The sequence below is a fragment of the Chinchilla lanigera genome, unplaced genomic scaffold (genome assembly GCF_000276665.1).
Source record: "Chinchilla lanigera isolate Chin_1 unplaced genomic scaffold, ChiLan1.0 scaffold00079, whole genome shotgun sequence".
NCBI lineage: Eukaryota > Metazoa > Chordata > Mammalia > Rodentia > Chinchillidae > Chinchilla > Chinchilla lanigera.
This window is the reverse complement of record NW_004955480.1, coordinates 6,408,565-6,431,790: the sequence shown is the minus strand read 5'-3', so window position 1 is coordinate 6,431,790 and position 23,226 is coordinate 6,408,565. Positions and strand designations below refer to the sequence as shown.

At 37.2% G+C, this 23,226-nt stretch overlaps 1 protein-coding gene across 1 annotated transcript in view; it reads left to right on the top strand.

Annotated features, from left to right (window-relative positions):
- Nucleotides 1-1,173: 1,173 nt before the first annotated feature.
- Nucleotides 1,174-23,226, top strand: part of Ncapg (non-SMC condensin I complex, subunit G) — a 30,727-nt gene continuing 8,674 nt past the window's right edge. The window contains exons 1-14 of the mRNA XM_005402493.2: nt 1,174-1,501; nt 2,217-2,417; nt 2,809-3,037; nt 4,462-4,607; nt 6,192-6,276; nt 7,783-7,975; nt 9,083-9,232; nt 10,062-10,202; nt 11,260-11,383; nt 12,595-12,684; nt 13,002-13,181; nt 15,501-15,611; nt 17,105-17,224; nt 21,984-22,208. Coding sequence (XP_005402550.1) covers nt 1,391-1,501; nt 2,217-2,417; nt 2,809-3,037; nt 4,462-4,607; nt 6,192-6,276; nt 7,783-7,975; nt 9,083-9,232; nt 10,062-10,202; nt 11,260-11,383; nt 12,595-12,684; nt 13,002-13,181; nt 15,501-15,611; nt 17,105-17,224; nt 21,984-22,208 — 2,106 coding nt within the window. The 5' untranslated portion in view covers nt 1,174-1,390. The remainder of the gene's footprint in view (nt 1,502-2,216; nt 2,418-2,808; nt 3,038-4,461; nt 4,608-6,191; nt 6,277-7,782; nt 7,976-9,082; nt 9,233-10,061; nt 10,203-11,259; nt 11,384-12,594; nt 12,685-13,001; nt 13,182-15,500; nt 15,612-17,104; nt 17,225-21,983; nt 22,209-23,226) is intronic.

Sequence of the window (23,226 nt, the reverse complement as noted above, 5' to 3'; positions counted from 1 at the left end):
AAAGTCAATTTTCTTGTGGTGGGGGAAGGTAGTTTGAAAGGACAACATTGTGCAGTCAGTTTTGTAAAGTCTTGTACGCTGAGCTGGTGGTGGGTACAGACGGGTTGGGGAAGGAAAAGCAGCTTCCCTCCAGCCTCCTCCTTGGGTGGGTTACGAATTGATGTAAGACATTAACAGGGGAAAACAGCATATTCATTCGTGTACTTAGAAAAGTACACAAGACTAGAGCAGCGAGATGACAGACACTTACATACCATATCAAAAGATAGAAAGGAGTAGGGCCTTGGGGATTCTGCAGCAGGGGGTGGTGACAGAAGAAAGGGTCAGCAGAGGAACTGTATGGTGCACAAAGGCTGTTTGGTCACCCAGATAGACTCCTAGCAATAAAAACTGTCTGGGATCCCTCTTCCTGATAGACACCTTACTAATGTAGATTGTTTTCATAGGTGTAAATGTCTTGTAAGAAAGGACAGCATTTCACAGGAACTCTTGTGTGCAGTTTTTCAAAACTGTCTGCCCCAAATATGCCAAATATGTATACCTAAGCGTGACAGATTCTGGATGGCTATGTGCTGAGCCTCAACAACGATCGTTATTATCTGAGAATTTCATATTTTATAAAAAACGTTTTAAGATTTAGTTCTTGGTCTTCTTTATTTTTGCCACGACCCTGAAGACCCTTCCATTCTCTGCTTTCGTCTTTGTTTACTCCAGTGTCTTTATGCACGTTTGCAAAGCAGGCCTGCAGAGCCGGCATATTTAGAACCAACTGCAGCAAAATTAAATTGCACTTCTATCTGCAGCGGTTCTCAGACCGCCCTTCAACAGGGCGGGGCCGAAGGCCTTCTGCCCCAGAACTGCGAAACGTCCCCTGCTCGGGCCCAGGCCTCCTGATAGCCCTCTCTCCCTCGTCCACGTCTCTCCAACCGTATCCTTCCTCTCGGGACCCCCGCCCCTCCGCAGGAGCAGGGATCTTCTCAGCAGATTTCCTGTTCTCACCAGGAAGGATCCGTTCTGTTTTCTCGCCTCACAGCCAGCGGAACACCATGTCACATATACCAGCACCAGCTCAGTCCCGAACGTCCTGTTGCGCCTCCTTGATGACTTCACTTCCGGTTTTAGCAAAGCCACTTCCTACCGGAAAAGAAACAGCTGGACACAGCTTGCGCGCATGCGCTCGGACTACCGGGCAGGATAGGGGCGGACCCATCTCTTTCCCCTTGGGCTCCCTATCTTTCGCTAGGTTCTCGCGGCATTTCCTTCTCTCGCGGGAGTTGTTTGAAAGCTTTGGCGGTAACCACGCCCTGCAGAAGCCAGGGCGGTCTCCCGGGATTTTGAGGCGACTGGGGAAGTAGGCTTTGGGGAGGTTCGCAGTGCCTGTCCGCGCGCCATGGGAGCGGAGAAGAGGCTGCTGCCGGTCAAGGAGGCCTTTCGCCTGGCTCAGCAACCGCACCAGAACCAGGCGAAGCTGGTGGTGAAGCTGAGCCGCACCTACGGCACGGTAGGCCCGGGCGCCGCCCCCAGCCTTCCCTGGGGGCGCCCGGTGGCCTCGGACCTCGGCTTCTCAGCGATCTGAGGTTTGCGGCGATCGGGAGACCCGCCCGAGGAAGGGACGCCTTCGTCCAGGCTGTTTTTCCCGTCCTGCTTCGGCCCTGGGCGCTGTGGACCGTTCACTCTGTCCGCGTCGAGCTGGGCGTTGCGCCTTAGAGCGGATCCTGCAGCGCGCAGTTCGCGGAGTTTCCCCTCGGTCCCGCCCCCCGCGGCAAACCCACCCTCGCTTTACTCCGTCCTTGCCCCGCGGTTCCACTGAATCCAATTGCCAGATAGCAGATCGGTCCCTAGCGCCTGCCCTTTCCTACTCGTGTAAATGCTGTGTGAGTGGAGCCGCGGGAGGGATGGGACAGAATTTGGGGAAGATAAATCATCCTGGTGCAAACGAGGAAGGCAGTGTTGCTCTTGAGCTGCTGGTGAAGGAGCACACTTTGATTCCGCTGACACTGCACGCGTATGGAGGGTTCCAGGGCATCGGGAACATGCGAAGGAGTCCTCACCGTCGAAATTCGTGCTTTTGTACTTCCAGAAGTGTGACTTGTCTCCCTTTAGCTAGTTTCGATAATTGAGAGTTCACTAAATAGAGATTTTAGTTTGTCTGAATTACGGTAGTTTACTAGGGTAAGTTTATTAGGGTAGCTTATGAGGTTTGTTTTGTCTTCCAGACGGATGATAAAGCAGCTTTTCACGAGGAGTTCGTCCGTTGCCTTAAATATGCCATGGTGGTCTATAAACGTGAGTCAGCTGTGGAGAGGGTCGTAGAATTTGCGGCAAAGTTTGTTACTTCGTTTCACCAATCCAATGTGGAAGACAATGAAGAGGAAGACGGTGGCATTTTAAATTATTTGTTTACTTTTCTTTTAAAGGTATTATGAAACATAGCACTTTGGGCAAGTGATGTAGAACGTTTTCCCATAAAGTGGGTATATTTAGTGAAATGTCTGGTGGTTGATGAAATAGCTCTGAGTATATTTTATAGCAAATCTCAGCTGTCATTAAATTGAAAGATGGGCTTTAAAAATAACTTCAGCGTTAAACTTTTAATGTCTCTTTAAGCTAGCTCTGAAATCCGAAATGAGTTATTTTAGATGAATTCCTGCAAAGATTAATATGTTTTTGTAATTTACCAAATACTCTTTTTCAGACTGAGACTGTATAAAAATATATTCAGTATATGTATGAAGAGTTCAAGGGATAGTATTTTGACACCTTATGTTACTGGGAAAAATTTGTGATTCTTATTTATTTATTTTTTAGCATCATGAAGCAAACAGCAGTGGAGTCAGGTTTAGAGTCTGCCAGCTCATAAACAAACTTTTGGGAAGTATGCCAGAAAATGCCCTGATTGATGATGATTTGTTTGATAAAATTAATGAAGCCATGCTTATCAGATTAAAAGATAAGATTCCAAATGTGAGAATACAGGCTGTTCTGGCTCTTTCACGGCTTCAGGATCCCAAAGATGATGAATGTCCAGTGGTTAATGGTATGTATAGTTTCCTAAATCTCTTCAATTTTGTTGATTTTGTTAACTTCTCAGTAGTTGAATTTTTTTTTTTTTCCGGTACCGGGAATTGAACTCAGGATCTTGCACTTGCCAGGCAGGCGCTGTGCCGCTGAACTAAATCCCCAGCCCCCTGAATTTTTTATTATGAACTATATATTATTGAGTATAATTCCCATGTAGCAATCATGCAACTTAAAAAATAGTTCATTATCACTCCACCTTGCATCTCATCCTGTTGTATTCCTCCCCCTTATAGGTGACTATTATCTTGAATTTGGAATTAATTATTCTCTTGTTTATTAGGGTTTTATTTACTATTTTATTATTTCTAATGTTAGGGGACCCTCTAGTTGTTTCCAGTTACTTTGCTATTGAAAATTGTGTTATTATGAATTTTCTTAATATGTGGTTATGCTATTGGATAATGTATTTATTTAAAAAGTTTATCGGTGGTTATTATTATCAAGTGTTTGGTACTGTGCATAATTGTGTGTGTTGTGCTTTTTATCAACTGGCAAGTGCTTTAAGTTTACCTAGATCAGCAGCCCCACAAATATGAGTAATGCATTGCTATTCGATGTTACCACAGCTGTCACTACACAATAGTCTTTCAGCTCCATTGTGATCTTATGGGACCACTGTTATACACATGCATGATTATTTCTGTATGATGCCTGTTACTGTGTTTTGGCCATTTTCTCATTAAGTTTTTGTTTGAAAATAAAATTTAATTGATTTTTTTGAGTTTCTGTATATTCTGAAAAATCCTTGGGTATTATGAATTATAGGTTTCTTCCAGCTTTAGATGTCTCATTGCTTCACCCTCTTTGGGTGTCTTTTGTTGAACAGAAATTCTAATGTCGGGTTATTAATAGATGATTTGTGATTGCAGTTTTAAATCACTTAATTTACCTTGGGTAAAAAAGATAGTCATACTTTTCCATGTACACTAGGTGTATTTTTGATATTCTTATGTCTTACTCTTTTTCCTGTGTTACCAGTTTTGTAATCAATTTTGGTGGCTTATAACAGTTGATATTTTGGGGTATTAAGTGATAATAATGTATGTGTTTAATAGTGAGCGCATACTTGATAAGACTGGGCAAGGTGTGACTAAGTACAGGCGAGTGAGTGTATTTAAATACATGAAGTGGGTATAAAATGCTTAATACAGTAAACTTTCTCTGACTTTGAGGGTTGTTTTGTGTTAGCCCTCACACCCAGTCTGTTTACTAATTTCTCATTATGTTCTTAGGGAGGAAGTTGGTGAAAATATTTTTCAACTAAAGAGTAAAAGTACGAGAGTAAAACATGATACCTTTATCACTTTAAAATATCTAAATGTGGACTGTTTTAACCTTTAACAATTTCTTCAGTACTAAAAGATACTACTCTATTTTTAGCATATGCTACTTTGATTGAAAATGATTCAAATCCAGAAGTTAGGCGGGCAGTGTTATCATACATTGCACCGTCAGCAAAGACTTTACCAAAAATTGTAGGGCGCACCAAGGATGTGAAAGAGACTGTCAGAAAGCTGGCTTATCAGGTAAGTAAGTCTAATAACTTGTATAAGCATATTCTTAAAAGATAAACCATTTTCTTAAGGTATTTTTGAAAAATACTCAGGACATAGTAATGACTGCTCCACTTAAGATTACCATGGAGAGTATAGGTAATTTAAGTAAAACCTTATTTTTAAGTGTATTGACAGATACTTATTTTTTTCTAGAGAAGCCAATTTTATTTTATTTTAAAAAATTTTTAAAATTAGTTTTATTGGTATATTTTAGATATACATAACGATCATATCATAAGGAATTTGTACCGGTATATGATATATCTTGATTCTTTTGTCCCATTCCCCTTCCCTCCCTTCAATCCCTCTTTCCCTGGTTATTTACAAAAGCTCTGTTTCCATTTTTTTCCTTCTATTTTTTTTCTTTTCCTTTCCTTTTCCCCTGTCTCCTCCTTCGTTCTGCTTCCCATCTGAACATTTTCTATTTCCCAATATCTATTATACATTTTTTTTGAGACAGGGTCACACTATGTACTTGAGGCTTGCCTTGAACTCACTTTGTAGCCCAGGCTGGTCTCAACCTTGTGGTGATCCTCCTACCTCAGCCTCCCAAGTGCGGGGATTACATCATGGCAGGTGTGCGCCACCATGCCTGGCCTCTATTTTACCTTTTGGTCTTTATTTATTCTTTTGATTGCTCACAATAGAGAAGTAGTGTGATATTTAAATATGTGTGTCTGATTTATTTCACTGAAGAGAATGGTCTCAGGTGCATCCATTTGCCTAAAAATGTCGCGTTTATTTATTGTAGAGTAGTACTTCATTGTATTAAAAAAAAAAACCCATACTTCTTTATCCATTCATCAGTTGATGGACATTTGGGCTGTTTCCAAGATTTTTTTTTTTTTTTTTGTTGTTGTTTATTTTGGTTTTTCTCCGGTACCGGGAACCAAACTCACGACCTTGCGCTTGCCAGGCAGGCGCTTTTGCCGCTGAGCTAAATCCCCAGCCCCTTGTTTCCAAGATTTAACTATTACAAACTGTGCTGCTATAAACATGGGTTTGTGTATACCAATGTGACGTGATGCTGTTAATTTTTCATGAAGATACCAAGAAGGGGAACACCTGGGTCAAATGGAACCTCTTGTTTTAATTTTTTAAGGAGTCTCCACACTGAGTTCCACAGTGGTTGCACCAATCTACACTCCTACTAACAATGGAGATGGGTTCCTTTATCTCCACAGCTCCTCCAGCATTTGTTATTGGTTGATTTCTTAATAATAGCCATTCTTTCTGGAGTGAGGTGGAATCTCAGTGTTGTTTTAGTTTGCATCTCTTGAATGACCAGTGATGTTGAACATTTTTTCATAGATTTGCTGTTTATACTTCTTCATCTAAGAAGTGTCTATTCACTTTGGATGTCCATTTTTTGGATTGGGTCTTTAAGTTTAGGGGGGATCTGATTTTTTTAACTTCCTTATATATTCTAGATATTAATCCTTTGACATACTAATTTATTTAGAGATTCTGGTTAATTTTCTAAGATAAGTGCTATGTTATTAGATAAATCAATAAGTTGTGTTGAATCTGATGGCAGTGTTTTTACTTTTTAAGATTTTAGCTGAAAAGGTTCATATGAGAGCTATGTCCATTGCTCAGAGAGTAACGCTTCTTCAACAAGGTCTTAATGACAGATCAGGTAAGATATATATCTTTATATACAAAGTGTAGTGGATTTTGAAGTTGTACTTAAGCCTGTCATTCCCATAGTTGGTGAAGCTCATCTTGATGTGTTATATAGAAAGCATTGCATTGAGGGTAAGGGTCTTGGTATTTTGAAGGAGGAGGAAGACTTCATTCTTTTACCTTCTTGTTTCACAGATGGAGAAACTATACTTAATCCTGTAGAGCTAATTCATGTTAGAAGTAATCATAAATACTAGTAGTCATGTTAGAAGTAAAATAGAATCTCTTCCTACCCTTTCTCTTCCTTTAAAAACAGCGCTGTCCTTTTTCTCTATAACTTGGCATGAATGGCTTGTGCACCAGACCGGTACTTTCTGCCTTGCATCTGTTAACTAGAGAATCTGCTTATAAGAATGACAGTTTTTCATTTTGAATTCCCATGGGAAGGCCAAGATGGTTTATTTTGCTATAATAAGAAAATCAACTTGATTTTAAAACATTGTCAGAGGACTAATGAGAAAGACCTTAAATCTAAGAATAACATTTGTTCAGTGATTATTATAATCTGTTATGAGTTATTATTGCAGATAGCAGTGGGATAGTAAATGAAGCCAGGCAATGCAATAATAGACATTATATGATCTGGGCTAAACCTGAACCTCATTGAGCCCAGGGGAGTGGGAATACAAAGATTTTGTGTGCTACTGTAGCGCTTGAGTATTTGGTGTGGAACCTTTTCCATTTATTTGGAAGTGAGCATCACTGTCACTTTTGCAAACTAATCACGTGATTGCTTTGAAACTTAGCAAATATGGTACTTGATGCATTTGAGGTGAAAATTGCCGCATCTGTGCGGCTCTTGATAGTCCCAGGAGGGGAGAGGATGGGAAAAGTAAAGATAAGAGACAAAAGCTGAGGTCAGGTGGAACCCTCTCCTCTCTGGATGGGAAGAAAGGAGCTGCTCAACCACTGTTGGGGCATTAATTTATACATTTGACAAAGTTAGTGTCATGCGACACATCTTTGCCTAGCAACTGATTACTTGGATTCTCTCAAGCCTGGTGTTCTCTGGTCTGAAACAACTTGATCACATGGCTTGCCTCTGGTGCTCTTTGTTCTCCCACCAGCCTTGCCTTGTCTCTCACACCTGTGATGAATTTCCAGCTTCAGCCGCTCCCTACAGAAAATTTTGTCCCAGTGCTTGTGTTTTGCTTGGTACTTGATGTACATGGGTTACCCCGTGACTTCCTACCCTTTCCAGCCATAATAGTTTGGCACTCATCCTTTTTGGTACTTGTGGTGCTCCTGGAACCAATAAACAATTAATAGACTACCAAAGTAGCATTAGGTGTGTTGTTCCTGTTTTTTGGTCTAGTATGCTTTGTTCAGCCTCTTAATCTCTATTGTGAATTTCAACTTTATGTTAATATTGATCTAAAAAAGTTAATTAAAACAGATAAAAGACTGGAAACAAAAGCTAACTGGGACATTTGTCTACCTATTTCAAATGACTCAACAGATGCTGTTAAACAAGCAATGCAGAAACATCTTCTTCAGGGCTGGTTACGTTTTACTGAAGGAAATATTTTGGAGTTGCTTCATCGATTGGATGTGGAAAATTCTTCTGAAGTGGCAGTCTCTGTTCTCAATGCCTTATTCTCAAAAACTCCTCTCAGTGAACTGGTGGGAGTCTGTAAAAGCAATGATGACAGGTACATAAGAGATTCATTATCTGAATTGTCCTACTGGTGAGCTTCTGCATTTAAAGTTAGTTTTTTTCCCTGATGGAAGGAACGGCATGAGGCAGAGACCAGTTGAGACCACCAGGCTTGTGTAAAGGCAACAAGGTGTGGAATTTTTGTGCAGGCAAACAAAAGACCATCTGTATGGAACAAAGAAAAGCAGACTTTTTTTTTGTTGGGCTTAATAGAAGGCAAGGGACATTAGGCAGGAAGATCTTCGTAAACGTAAGTGGTCAAAGTTCTCCAGATGTCTTGTGCCTCAGTGTGCAAAGTCCTTGAGGCATCCAGCAGAAATGTTTGAGTCTCTTCAGAAGTCCAGGTGTTTGGAAGATTCCATCCTCTGTGTTAAGTCTTTTGCAATATCCTGTGTTTGCTGAGGGTGCTGGTGTTGAGCTGAGAACGATGCCTCTGCTGGCAGAAAGTTTGGGTGTTAGGAGGGTCATGTTGAAATCGAGCCTGACACCCAGTACTTCATATCATAACAGTATCTTGTGTCTGCTCCTCTTTTGTTTACTCTGATTTTTTCCTGGTTCTGCTCTTCCCCTGTAAGAACTCATTACTTTATTTCAGCTAACTTTAGCTGTTTCTTTCTCTCTGATAAACTTTGATTTCTGCATTGGCCCACCATGAAAGAAACTGTAAAACCACGTATCTCTAATGTATGTTTGCTCATTTGACTTGTTCCCTTTTTCTTTTTAAAATTTTCTTTTTAAATTTTATTTCTCATTTATTTATTTTTTGTCTTTTTGAGACAGGGTCTTGCTATGCAGTTCAGGCTGGCCTTGAGCTCACTTTGTAGCCCAGGCTGGTCTCGAACTTGCAACCATCTTCCTGCCTCAGCCTCCTGAGTGCTGGGATTACAGGCATGCACTACCATGCCCGGCTTAAATTTCATTTTTTAAACATTTTTTTTCCTTCTTTTTGGTCTAGATTTTTTCTGTTCCTTTTTGTGTGGATAATGTAATTAATTAGTAATTGAAAGAGTAGTGGTGTAAATCAGTTCTTCTCATTTTAATAGTTTTTTTCAGTTTTTAAGCAGGATATAAATGTTTCCCTAATTCTTTCTTTTAAATGAAGGAAATTAATTCCAGTGGAAACATTAACTCCTGAAATGGCTTTGTATTGGCGTACTCTTTGTGAATATTTGAAGTCAAGAGGAGATGAAGGTGAAGAATATTTAGAGCAGATTTTGCCAGAGCCTGTGATATATGCAGAATATTTACTGAGGTAACTTTTTTTTTGCTTTGGACTGTGCTTGTGTTGTCGTATGTGTCATTCTCTCAGCAGCCTCCATCAAAGTCATGCTTGATTGGTAAACCCTTTTTCTTTTTAACATGTGGAGATAAATGGGTATGTGCATTGTTTCTGAGGGATATCCTGTACTGGTCAGTACACTGAAGAAAGCAAAGTCAGTATGTGTAGGGGTGTTTCTTCAAAACTGTGAGGACATGATTTTGAACGTTTCTCCATAGATAATGATGATGTGTTACTTTTTGTAATTGGCAAGTAAACTTTTTCTATGTTAGAGCATAATTATGAACTATGGACCCCATTAAAAGATAATACAAATTTGTGAAATTGGCCACATGTTTTTTTCATTTTTTAGGAGGAAATGTAATTATGGACTACTGGTATAATTATTATTATTATTACTAGTGTTTTAAACAAAATCAGGGGTTATGAGCAAAGACTAGATTTTCATGACTAATTGAATACTTGGACACAAAATTTAGAACTTTACAATTGGGAGAATGTAAGTGGTATTGAAATTAGTTGTGAGTTGGAGAGACATAGATAATGCACCTTTTGAAAATTTTCAGTAGAAATCAGAATCAATGGAAACACATTTTCTAAATTCTTCTGATTTGTCATCAAGTTTGTTTATAAAAGTTTATTACAATAGGATAGAATTTACAGGCATTTATTACATGGTGTAAACATTATGTATTTGGACTAATATGAACTGGAAAAGATTCTTTGCTGATCTAAAGTACGGAATGAAGTCCTGCTTGTGGGTTCTGAATTGACTCTGCTTTACTGCTTTTGCTTGTTTTAGTTTCATACAGAGCATTCCAGTAGTTAATGAAGAACAGAGATGTGATTTTTCCTACCTTGGAAATTTGATGACAAAAGAATTCATAGGTCAGCAGCTGATTTTAATTATCAAGTCCTTGGATACCAGTGAAGAAGGAGGAAGGTATGTCTAAATATTAATCTTTAATTTATTCTTCTAATTTCTTTCCTGTATTTAAATATAGTCTTGTTACAATATGATTGGGTAAATTTACCCTAGCGCTCTAACGTATTGTGAAGTTTTTCTTTTTTAACGTGTGTGTGTGTGTGTGTGTGTGTGTGTGTGTGTGCATGAATATATAATCAAGTATCACTTAGCAACAGGACCTGTTCTGAGAGTCCTGTTAGGAAATTGTGTCAGTGTTCAAACATCATCGCACTGTATACTTACACATATCTGGATGACGGCCAGGTGTTTGTTGTGGTTCCTTGGCGCAGGGAAGAGACTTGATGCACACAAGCTGCCTGAGGCTATGGCCAGTGTAACATGGCGTACTGTTTTGCAATAAACATTTCTTTCAGTTAGCTAGAGGTATGTTGTAATGACAAAAGTATAGTATTGCAAATACATAAGCCACTAGCATTGCCATTTGTTATTATCAAATATTATGTACTGTACGTAGCTATATGTTATACTTTGATTTGAGTGACATTACAGTAGGTTTGTTTACACAGTGTCAACAGAAAGTAATGTGTTGAGCTACCTTACTATGGAAACTATATCATTAGGGATTAAGTATTTTTAGCTCTCTAATAATCTTACAGGGTTACCATCATAAATATCTTTAATTGACTGAAATATTATATGGCACTTGATGGTAATATGTATTGTATGTCTCATCTTAGTTTACTTCTTTCACCATAAATCAGTAAAATATCAAGTTTTCAGTTAAAAATCTTTCTGTATGTCAGAGAGCTTTAATAAGACTATTACCTAAAAGGTTTGATTCATCTCTGATATTTTGTTATTTTATCATGTTGATTTACTGAAGACCATAGGATGGTTCATAAATTTTTTTTTAGTATGAATTTTTTACATAGTCTATACTTAGATTTTTGTACCTGTAATGCTGAACATAAAACCCTGAGACAAATGTAAGTCTTCAGAGTAAGTGAAATATCAGGAATATAATGTGTTCTGTCAAATGATACTTAAATTGAAATGATCTTTTTGACTGTAGGAAACGACTGCTGGCTATTTTGCAGGACATTCTTACTCTCCCTACAACCCCCGTATCCCTAGTTTCATTTCTTGTTGAGCGGCTTCTTCATATTATTACAGATGATAACAAGAGAACACAAATTGTAAGTACTTTTCCTTGTTGCTGATAAAGAGATTTTGGTTAATGACATTGAAGATCATATTACTGTCTCTTTAAAACTTTTTGATTTGTCTTAATTTTGTCTACCATTTTAAAGTTTTTAAAGCAAGCGTCCTTGTCTTCTGTCTCTGACTTGCAGTCGGACACACACTCTCTCATACACTTACACATTGTAAAAATACCTCCCTCCTAGAGTGCCCTCTGTTGTGTTGAATCACTTTCAGTGAAGCAAGTTTGGGAGGAGGTGAGAAATAGAATGAGGTTTTACCCACAAGGCACTGGGCACTAGAGTACTAAAGTTGGGTAAGTCCACATATTTGGAAAAAAAAAAAAGCCCACGTATTTGGGTTTGAAATCCTCTTGATACTTTTTGACTTCATGACTTTATACAAGTTATGTAGTTTTTAATTATCTGTAAAATAAGAGTGAAACCTACTTTTAATGTTCAGTGAGGTAATATTGTTCATAAGGTGCTAGGTAAATACAGGAATAAAGTTTTATTTATTATAATACTGTTTCCAGCAGTGTTATTTTATTTTATTTTTTTTTCTGAGTTAGCCAAAAGAGGCAGATTTGAATTCTCATAAATTTATGTTGTTTGAATTGCAGGTTAATTCAGAAGTCATCTCTTCCAACTCTTACACATATATCTGTTCTACACAATCCCAGTTTGTGATTTTCCAGCATCTGCTTGTGTGTTTTAGCCTGTAATGCAGCCTTTTCCTGAATCAGCCACCTCATGTTTAAATGGCTCTGAAAGGAAAACCATTCTTTATGCTGTCATTCCGCCTTGTGTACCCAGAGAAGAGCAGAGGAATATTCTGGTTCCCTACATTTAATTTTCATGAAGCTGAACAAGGGAGGAGTTGAGAATTTTAGGCAAAGACTTTTAGTTTATAATATCTAATCTTAATCATGCATTTTTCTATTTTTAAATACTATATATGAGAGATAATTTATCTTTAATATCTGTGTGCCTGTTTCCCTTCAGATAATTTTAGTTTTTGATCATGTGTGATATCCATTGTTTTTTACTAAAATTATCAAGCAAATAAAATGTGTTTTAATTTAGCCTATATATTTTGCTCTGTTTTTCAATATATAGTACATTCTGCTTGGAGTTTTATGTAGCAGTTTGGAGTTATTTTCTAATATAGGATATTAAAACTTGTACTCTGAATTACGATTTACCAGGTTACAGAAATTATCTCAGAGATTCGGGCCCCCATTGTTACCATTGATGTTAATAATGACCCGTCTGTTGTAAGAAAGAAAGAACTCAAGGTATGCCTTTTCTAAATTAAATTCTTGAGGAATGTAGTAGTGCAAGTCTATTTCTTCTTGATATACAGTTTTCAAATTTCCTCATAAAGTCAATTTATTGATTGAACATTAACTATGAGAGTATTTCAAGTGTTACCAGATTATGTCAGTGTGCAAGATTTGCTGATACTTGTTCTAGGAAAATTACAACTTCATATATACCTGATTGCTTAAGTTCTAAGTCATTAAATTTAATAATCCTCTTGAGTTTGTTACAGGTTTTCATATTAACATTTTTTTGTTTAGCATTGAGATGATCAATTTATATCTTTTCTTAGATAGCTGAAATAAAAGTTAAACTTATTGAAGCAAAAGAAGCTTTGGAAAATTGCATTACTTTACAAGATTTTAATCAGGCATCAAAGTTAAAAGAAGAAATAAAAGCACTAGAGGATGCCAAAATAAATCTGTTGAAAGAGACAGAGCAACCTGAAATTAAAGAAGTTCACATAGAGAAGGTACAATTTTTTCATGCTAAATCTCTTTAACCCATACAGCTTTCTGAATATAGTATATTTACTTTGGAAGGAGTTTTTATAACTTGAATTAAAATGGAAAGAATATTTTTTTCTCCTGGTTCTTTCCATTTGTTTGAATTTGGAAGGCCTTAATTAGCATTAATTATTGTAGCTAGATATTATTTGTTCCCTTGTTATGGTATTTCCTGGAATTAGAAGTCTTTCTCCCTTCCCAGGGAAACTAATCTAGGCATTTACTTCTGTATTTTATTTGTTTCCTTTTGCTTTTGTGTACTTGGGTGTTCTACCACTGAACTATACATCCCCAGCTCTTATTTGGTACCGGAAATTGAACTCAGGACCTCATACTTGCCAGGCCCCAGCTCTTTTTTATTTTTAATTTTGATTTTGATTTTGAAACATGGTCTCACTTAGTTTTCTAGGCAAGGCTTGAGTTTATAATCCTCCTGCCATAGCCTCCTGTGTAGCTGGGATTACAGGCACATTCTGTTGTGCTTAGCCATATGTGTGTTTTGTAGAGTTTAGTTATTAGTGTTTTTAATTAGCTTAGGAGATTTGTTATTTCTAGTGAAATAATGTCTAGCAACATTTAAAGCTTTTGGCAGTCTTTTTGTTAAAAACTCAGTTGTTTGATAAATATCTTCTAAGTGGACTCTTCTGACTTATTTTAACATAAAGTAGAATGATTTCAATATATTTGATACTAACTTCAGTTCAGGTTTTTTAGGATCTTGCCTTTGTAGTGAACATTATTTATTATTTTACTTTTGGTTTGGGGAATGCTGATTAGACTGTTCTCATAAGGAGAATGCTGAACAGGAAAGTTTACTGTACAAGAAGGTTTAGTAAGCTGTATCCTTGACCTCTTTGGCGATAGGTGTCTTAACACTTCACCTTCCCGATGAGAATGATTGAATTTATTTTCATAGGTAGTAGCTTAATTTTCTTTTTCTTTGCACAATGTCTGGATTATTATGGACCTTTAAATTTGGGGTACAAATTCATAGCATCAACTGAAAATGTAATCTGTAAAATGACAAACTGGAGGTTTGGAAAACTGGAAGTCAGGAAAATATCAGCAAATGGGGATTCTCTTAGTAATAGTTGCTTAACTTGACTTGCTTTGATCATTTATGTGTCTGTTTGTTGTATTTGAAGCCTGTAACTATTGCAGTGCAATTACAGCAGAGCATAATGGATACTGTGACTAGAGAAATACAGAGGTTTTATGGCAGAGTATCTAATCCAGGCAGAGTGTTGTTTGAACATGAGAGTTAAATAAAAATAATAATGTACACTAACAGTTTAAGGATGTTTCTTCCTGTGTTAGTCACTCCTTCAAGCACTTATAAATGTGGATTAATTTGATTGTCACTGTAACTCTATGAGGTAAGCACTTTATAGTATTTATGTTATTTGTCCAAAGTATAATGATACTAAATGGTAGAGTTAGGATTCAAACTTAAGTAGCAGCTCTAGATTGGTGGCTGTAATACACTCTTTGTTATTGTTCCTTAATGAATTATTTGTGGAAATGTTGTAGACAAATGGAATGGCATGTATGATGGCGTAAGAGTTAAAGAGTTCATGTTGCATTTTAAAATTAGTGAAAGAGTTCATGTTGTGTTTTAAAATTCTCGGTTATATGATCAGTGAATTGAGTGGGAAAGGTAAGAGGTAAATTTGGGGACAAATTGAGAGCCATGTTCCCTAAAGGTAATATAAGCACTATTAAAGCATTTGTGCCTTAAGGTTCACAGTGAACCACTAATATTTAAAATCTTCACAAAGTCAGTATTGTTCAGGAAGTGGATTGGGACCTAGACAGGCATCATAATTGGGAGACTATTAGTAGCAAAGTAGGCTCAGATTGTGCCATTGTGAGTAAGATGGCGGTAGAAAAGGAAGCTGCAGAAAGAACTACCATTTGCAAAGCATTTAGGAGCCTGTAACAGGGCAAAGACAGAGTCAAGAATATATTGTACATTTCAGACGGCTGCATAGATGGTGATACATTAAGAAGATAGTACAAGAAGAAGAGAGGTTTGGGTAACAGTGAGTTTAGATCCCTTTGGACATGATGAGTTTGAGGAGCTTGTGGAACCTCCAAGAGGAAATGTCTTATAGAAGTTGTATGTATGAGTTGGAAATGTAGAAAGTAGCAGGGCTAGCATTTATGTGATAAATGGTGGTGTATGACTAGGTAAGGTCTGCCCTAGACAAAGCCCTCAGAAAGCAAACATGAGGAGATTGGCAGAAAATACTCTTCCCAGTGTTAACTTTTGTTTTTCCCTTTAGAATGATGCTGAAACACTGCAGAAGTGTCTTATCTTGTGCTATGAACTGTTGAAGGAGATGTCCATTTCAACTGGTATAGGTGCGACTATGAATGGGATCATTGAATCTTTGGTATGTTGGTAGCCTTTGAAGCTTTATTGTAGTCCACCTCCTCCCCTCAGTTTGAAAGTAATATGTTCGCTAGGGTTCAAAAGAGTGAAAGACTACTTTTTTAAACATCTGAAAATGCAAATGATAAAAAGTAAAATACAGTGGCTGTTTCATATCATGAGGATTAAATAAGCTAATGCACCTAAAGGACCTGGTACTTAAAGTATAATTTTTTTTTTTTGGTATGTGATCCAGGCTAGCCTTGAACTCACAGGGATCTGCCTGCCTTAGCTTCTAGAATGCTGGGATTACAGGTGTGTACCGCAACACCTGGCTCTCATTGTCTAAAAGGTTCAGACAGTTACTTCACACTACAAAGAGATCAGAATATTTTGATTCTTTGGGGAGTAAGAAGAGATGCTGAAAAATACCACTATTTTAAGTAGTGGAATCTTGCTGTGTAGAAGGACTAGAAGAAGGTTATATTGTGATCTCAGAAAGGAGTTTATTGTCCCCTTCACTTCCTCTGGTCTGGGACCTATCTTCATTCCCTTGCCCTTGAACATCAGGAAATCAGGCCCCTTCCGCCATTGATACTTGGTGTGAAGAAGGGTTGTATAGTCATAGGTGAATTTATAATGGCAGGATATCACCTGTTAATGGAGGGTGACTCTGATCTGATATTTGAGTAGATATTTACTATATGAAAAAGGGAAGCATGTCTAATACTAGCTATATGTGGCCATTAAACATTAAGTTGAGGCAACCCATTTGGGACCCCTCCTGTCTCTCAGGAGCTGTCCTATTCAGCATTCCTATTCCCTATTCCAATTCCCCAATCAATTTTCAAAAAAAAAAAACCACTAAGTTGAGCTGTGCTACAACGATAGAAGACTGGCTTTTAAAGACTTACTACAGATAGTAGAATGTAAGTTATTTCCTGTGAAGTGTTTCATAACGACTACTTGTTACAGTGATCATATTTTGATTGTGTCGGACTCAATAAAATATCAATAAACAAAAATATAAAATTGCTTTCAACTCTTTTTAAGGTGGCTGCTAGAATGATTAAAATGGTGTGTGGTCCCCATTTGTGGCTTCCAGTCTTTTAGTTGGACAGTGCTGAAAGGGAGGCATCAAAACCAAAAATTAGGAAAAGGAGTAGTGTAGTGTGAGATGAGAAGGGGGAATACTATACAGTGAGCACTACTATATGACGTAGCAAGGAGTTCATCTTCTGTGAGCTTTGGGAGTCCACTGAGTTATTTTAACAGGTATGAGGGGGCATCTTATGATTGACTACATGTCAGGAAAATCACTGGCTATTACCTGTTTTAGAAATTTAATATTTACTTTTCTCTTAAATGAAAATTATTTCTTTGAATTACTGGGCAATATGGAAATGAAGTAGATTTATAAAATCTTGTAGAAGTTAGCATTTTGACTATGACTTTAACATACTCTGCTGAATTTCTTGCCCTATTGCAAATTATTTTAATATCTAATTACTTTAGGTTCTTCCCGGAATAGTAAGTGTCCATCCTGTAATAAGAAATCTGGCTGTGTTATGCTTGGGATGCTGTGGACTACAGAGTCAGGATTTTGCAAGTAAACACTTCGTGTTACTGTTGCAGGTAGGGTTTATTTCCTGGCAAAATCTCAATTACATTTCCTGAAATACTCTGTATCTGTGGAGAGAGTGCTAAGAATTTATTCTGAGGCTTAATGATTGTCATGTTTAGGTACTAAAATTTTCTTTTTCTCGTCAAGACATTTTTTGAGAAATAACGAAATGTCAATTTAACATATTTATGTAACACATATTTATGTATCTTACATGCCTGCACTGTTCTAGGCTTAGAGAATATATGACAGGTGGTGGAAAAAAACAAGAAGGTAAAAATTGTGCTAAACTGGTTTAGGGGAGTGGAAAAAAAGAAGGATGGGAAAAGCAAAAGGAAAAAATATACATATACAACAGATAGTTAAAATAGTTACACTACTAATTTCTCTCAGTTCATTGATAAGGTAGGTTTGTACTAATATTGTTTGGGCAATTAAATGCTGATATCTTGTACTCTGAGTAACTGAAGGTAACAATGTGCAATGTATTAACCTTTGTTACCCTCCTATAGTAATGTTCTGGAATTTTGATTTTTTTCTTTTTGTTCTGTGTTTCTTTTTCTTTAAAGTTGTGCTAATTGAACTTATATTCTTGTGGGGGAAACACAAGTAGGCAATATCTCAGATGAAGGAAAGTAAAGCAGAGGAGTAAGGACTGAGCAGAGGCGGTAGCGACTGTTTAACTGAGGAAGGCCTCAGTTTTCATTTGACACCGGGGCCCATAGCACAGAGAAGTGAAAAGTGAAGCAAGGGGAGTTTTGAGCGGTAGAACTTTACTTGGCATGTTTAAGAAGCAAAGGTAGACTGCACAACAGAGAGTAATAATAGGAGAAAGAGCTTGCAGGATGTCCTTCTCGTCTAGCAACTTAAAGACTATAAAGGCGTCAGCTTCCACCGTGATCGAGATGGGAAGAAATTTGTTGTGATCTGAATAGGTATAGTGTTAATATATGCCAAGGAAGGGTTGTAAGCCTCCCCTATAAAAGATCAGAAAATAGTTATTTTGCATTTTGCAGACCATATGACTTATTTCAGCCAGTCAGCTATTTTGTTGTAGTGTGAAAACAGCCATAGATTGTGCATAAGTGATTTGAATTTCATATGATTTCCACATATAATGAAATTTTTAACCATTGGAAAATATGTGTAAAAGTAGATGATCAACTGGATTTGACCCTTGTGTCATAGTTTGCAGATCCTGAGTATAAAGTATAGAAGAACAAATACAGAAGCAGGGAGGCTAATGAGGGTATTCTGTAATCCAGGAAAGAGGATGACGGTTGGATTGAGGCTGTGGTTATTGGGAACGGCAGAAGGGTGGTATATTTAGGCAGGATTCTCTAGAAACCTAGAACCAATGGCAAATGTATGTGTGCACACAAGCACACATCTGGTGTGATCAGAAATTACAGTGAACATTTGAATAAAAATATATACTACAGTGAAAGACACTGCCATTAATTCCTCTTAAAATACTCTTGCACACTTTGAATGCACCTATCACATCATTCTTGCTGCTTTCTGAAGCAGTTTTGATAGTCTTCATTCACAAGTATCTTTTCAGGGCCAACTTGATGTCCTGAATTGATTCAAAATAGTTACAGCCATTTTTGTTAAATAAAAACATTATGGTTTGTCCTCATGTAGTTATTTAGAGTCTGGTATCGTGAGACTTCAGGCTCTTCCCCAAAGTCATAGTGACCACGAAAGGTCAATGAAGGTCATTCTGAATCAGTTCAGGACATCAAGGCAGCCATGACAACACAGACAGGTTCACGGCAAGAGGATTCTAGAACTGGTCCTAAAAGTGGGAAGAATGAGGGGGTAGTGTGTTCGGAATGAAGGGGAGTACTCTGAGGGAGATTAATGTCAGTGTGTCTATACACATACATACAAGCGTCTTACATAGGTGCTTTTACACCTACGCATACACATGCCCTCATACACATGGAGGGAGGATTTATTGGAGGAATTGGCTCACACGATTATAGAGGCTGCAAATCCCCATGAAAGGCCACCTGTAAGCTGGAGACCTTGCATGCTGGTAGGGAGGCTTGTGCTCAAGTCTTAAGGCCTGAGGACCAGGGAAGCAAAACACTGGTGGGGCAGTTGGTGTAATACGACTTGGAATTCAAAGGTTGATGAAATAGTTCAGTGTTAGATATGGTAAGTTTGCAGTTTGAGATACAAGTGAATGTAGTGTAGTCTTCATTTATATGTGAGATTGGAGAATAAGGGAGCCAGGGTGGCAAAACGAGTCTGGAAGGCCGTGCTACTGGTAGTGTCTGGTAATGTCCCGTGCTCAGAGACCACATGCAGCATGGGTTGAGAAGAGCCGCTAACTTTGTGGTGCCTTAGGGCTCAGGCAGCATTTAGAGGTAGGGGAGATGAAGAGGAGCTGGTGGAGACTAAGGTGAAGTAGAAAGTAGAGGGAGAGAGTAAAGTCTTAGAAGTAAAGGTAATATTTTCATGAGGAGAGGCCCAGTGTCCAGTGCTGCTGACAGCTAGATCAGGATTCATAGTTGATCTTCTCTGACAAATAAGGAAGGATTTGGTGACCTTGTTGCATGAAAGTAGTTATGTGGAAGGCGAAATCTGATTGGAGTGGGCTGAACAGGGAATGATGGGAGAGGAATTAGAGACGGCCAGTACGGATTACTGTTTTGAGATGTTTTTGTTTTTCTTTTCTTTTTCCCTGTTAGTACTAGAATAGTGTGGTAGAAAGAGAAGTGTTTAGGGTAAAAAGAGATTTATGGGTTTTAGTGTTTTTAAAATGAAGATAATATAGCATATTTGTATATTGAGAATAACCCAACTGAGTGGACAAAATGATAGAGGATGAAAGGTAGTTGCTGCAGTGATATTCTTCAGTAGGAAAGGTGGAACTTACAGAGATTAGAGGTGAGCAATTAGGTAAACTTTTAAGTTCCTATAGCAAAGAAGATGGCGTAGAACTGCTCAGGGGATATTTAAATTCACTTGACCTTTAAAGTGGAAACATTGAATTGTGATCCTTCAAGCTTTGCTGGTGTCACATCAGTAATAAGTGTGTTGGTCATTTCAGACAGAAGAAATGCAATTGGAGTGTACTCTGAGAGAGGTCCCTGGAGGATGCCGGAGTTACTCAGTGCAAACTCCCTCCCTTAACACAATGACCTCTCGCAGTCTTGATACTGTTTGTTTCTGTTTAGTTTCCTCTGGTGATCATCAAGCTGATGTCAAAGTTCTTATCCAGATCATTGCACAACTTTGTTTTTTAAAAATCAAACTAGTCAATAATAAACTTATAAAATTTTAACATTTTTAAAGAATTAAAGTATACTTTGTGTTTAAGCCACTTTTGTCGCTAAATTGTTTTATTTATTTTTTCTAAACTGTTTTAAACTTGCATGCTACATAAAAATAGATGGTGTGTTGAATTTGACTATTAATGTTTAAAAACTTTTTTTATAAATTAAAAATATTTGTGAGATGTGCCAGATTCAAATGTAGGAAAAAGCAGTATGTGAAATTTGCTGACATTTTATATATTCTTTTGGATTGTAAATTTTATTTTTATTTGGCCCCTCAAAGGGGTCCATGGTCAAAAGAAGTTAACCACTGAAGAGATTAAATGAGTTATCTTTATAAAAGTATTTTTAAAACTATTATTGGAAGATTTTAGATCTGAGAAAAGCTATCTTTTGGGGACAAAAAATTCTTTTTTGCTAAGTTTCATTATAAAAATTGATTTAAGATTTCTAAATACTTGTTAGGCAGAGGAAGTTATTTCATTCTAAAAATCTTATGAATCCAGTGTTGAGAGCTGTTGCTGCCCCGTAAGGGACGAAAGTAAGAGAAGAAAACCAGGTTGCTACAAAGGTAGTAACATATTTGGAATTTCTAGAGAGCACTCGTGATAACATACTGTAATAGACATTTGGCTTTGATTGATTCATTTGTTTTTATCAGAAAATACATAATGGGTATGCTCCTGAAGTTTCTTTTAAAGTTTTGAAAATTTCAAGTGTATTTTATTAATTTGACCAACTTACAATAGACGACTTTTATTTAGTTTTATAGGCCAGGTTATAAACCTAAGTTTTTTTTAGTAACTAAAATTTAGTTGCATTATACAATATAGTTAATTTTTCATAACGGAAATATTGAGCCTTATTTTTTTTTCATGACTTTGACATTTGGTGTCTGTTTGGTATGTAAGTCAAGATACATTTATACAAACTGCTGGATTGTGCGTTCACCTCTTTATTTCTTTTTTTTATAATTATGGTACTGGACATTGACTCTAGGGTCTTGCACATGTTATCAGGTGCTCTATTCCTGAGCTACATACTCAGTCCTCTTTATTTCTTTATTTTCAGCTAGGACTTTGCTAACTTGCCCAGGCTGGCCTTGAACTTGAACTTGTGGTCTCTGCTTCAGGCCTCCCGAGTAGCTGGGTTTACAGGCATGCATCACTGCATCTGCCTTGTTCTTCTTTCTAAAATGAAAGAAACAATTGCTATAATTTAGCCAGATTTTAATTCCATAATTTTTTATTGCAAAGGTTAACTTTTTCTTAAGGACTACAGTTCTAATTGTTACAGTACAAATATATATATCTTTAAAGTTGAACATTTAATTATACTTCTGAAATTGTACTTTTCTGTCAAGTTGACACTGTCATTGAAATTTGACTAAGGAAATAGAAGATATATATTAGTTTTATTCAGAATGAACAGAATTAAATTATTGTACTTAAATTCTTTTGGTTGGGAATGTCTCACTTAGGTTTTGCAAATTGATGATATCACAATTAAAATAAGTGCTTTAAAGGCAATCTTTGACCAGTTGATGACGTTTGGGATTGAACCATTTAAAGCTAAGAGAGTCCAGGCCCTGCCGTGTGAGGGTACAGAAACCAACAGTGATGACGAGCAAGAATCAAACGAAGTTGAAGAGACTGCGACTGCTAAGAGTGTTCTGAAACTTCTCTCTGACTTCTTAGATAGCGAGGTAAGAATCCCAGCCCTGATTATTAAGTGCCATTTGCAGCCTGTATTTGTGTTCTTTATATTTGATATTTTTTGAACTTGGATATATTTTAAGTTTTTTTTATATCTTAAGTCTTAACTTTCACTTCTAACATAGCTAATTTCTCACTATAAATTTGGTATGCAAAGAACAAATGGCTATTAGAAAGAGTTGTTACTTTTCCTCTTTTACGGTGTAAATGATGATTTGTGATTTAGAGACTTTAAATTTTTTACCTGAGTTTTAAGACATAGTTCAGAATAATTTTACATTGCGTTGGAAGGCATAAGGTAGGATGTGAGATTAGATACTTTTTCTCAGGCTATTCTTGAATTAAATTTTTTTAGCATATATGAACATTTAATTAACAAATTTTTATACCAATTGTGTTGCTTATTGAAGTTAAATTGATATAATTAAATTAATAATTTATAAGCGAATATTTGCCATTTAATCCTCTCACAGCGTAGTGCAGCTATTGTCTCTAATTTTGAAAGCTTTCCTTCTCTCAAAGAAACTCCTCACTCCAGCCCTTGGTAACAACCAGTCTGCATTTTGTCTCTGGCTCCTCCCTAATGACGAGTTGGATGTCTTTTCATCTGCCTGGCCATTTGTGTATCCTGTTGAAGAAATACCTGTTCAAGTCTTTTGCCTATTGTTAAATTTGGTTATTTTTATGGACTTCCTTATATATGAGTATGTATAATGGTCTCTAACAGCTTAGATAATGTGAAGATATTGTCTATATTTTACAGGATCTTCTCACTTTCTTCATAATGTCCTTTGTCGTGGTTACTTTTCTTGTTGAGACACAGTACCTGACATCCACAAGTTAAAGGAGAAAGTTTATTTTGAGAGCTTTTTTGGAGGTTCTAGCAGGAACACAGCTACTTCTATACCCTTGGTGGAAGACACAGTCCTTCTTTATCCGGGGTGCTCGTCCTCTTCTACCAAGTGCCTAGACAGCTTTGGGAAGGATGCAGTTGGAGTGCTGAGGGAG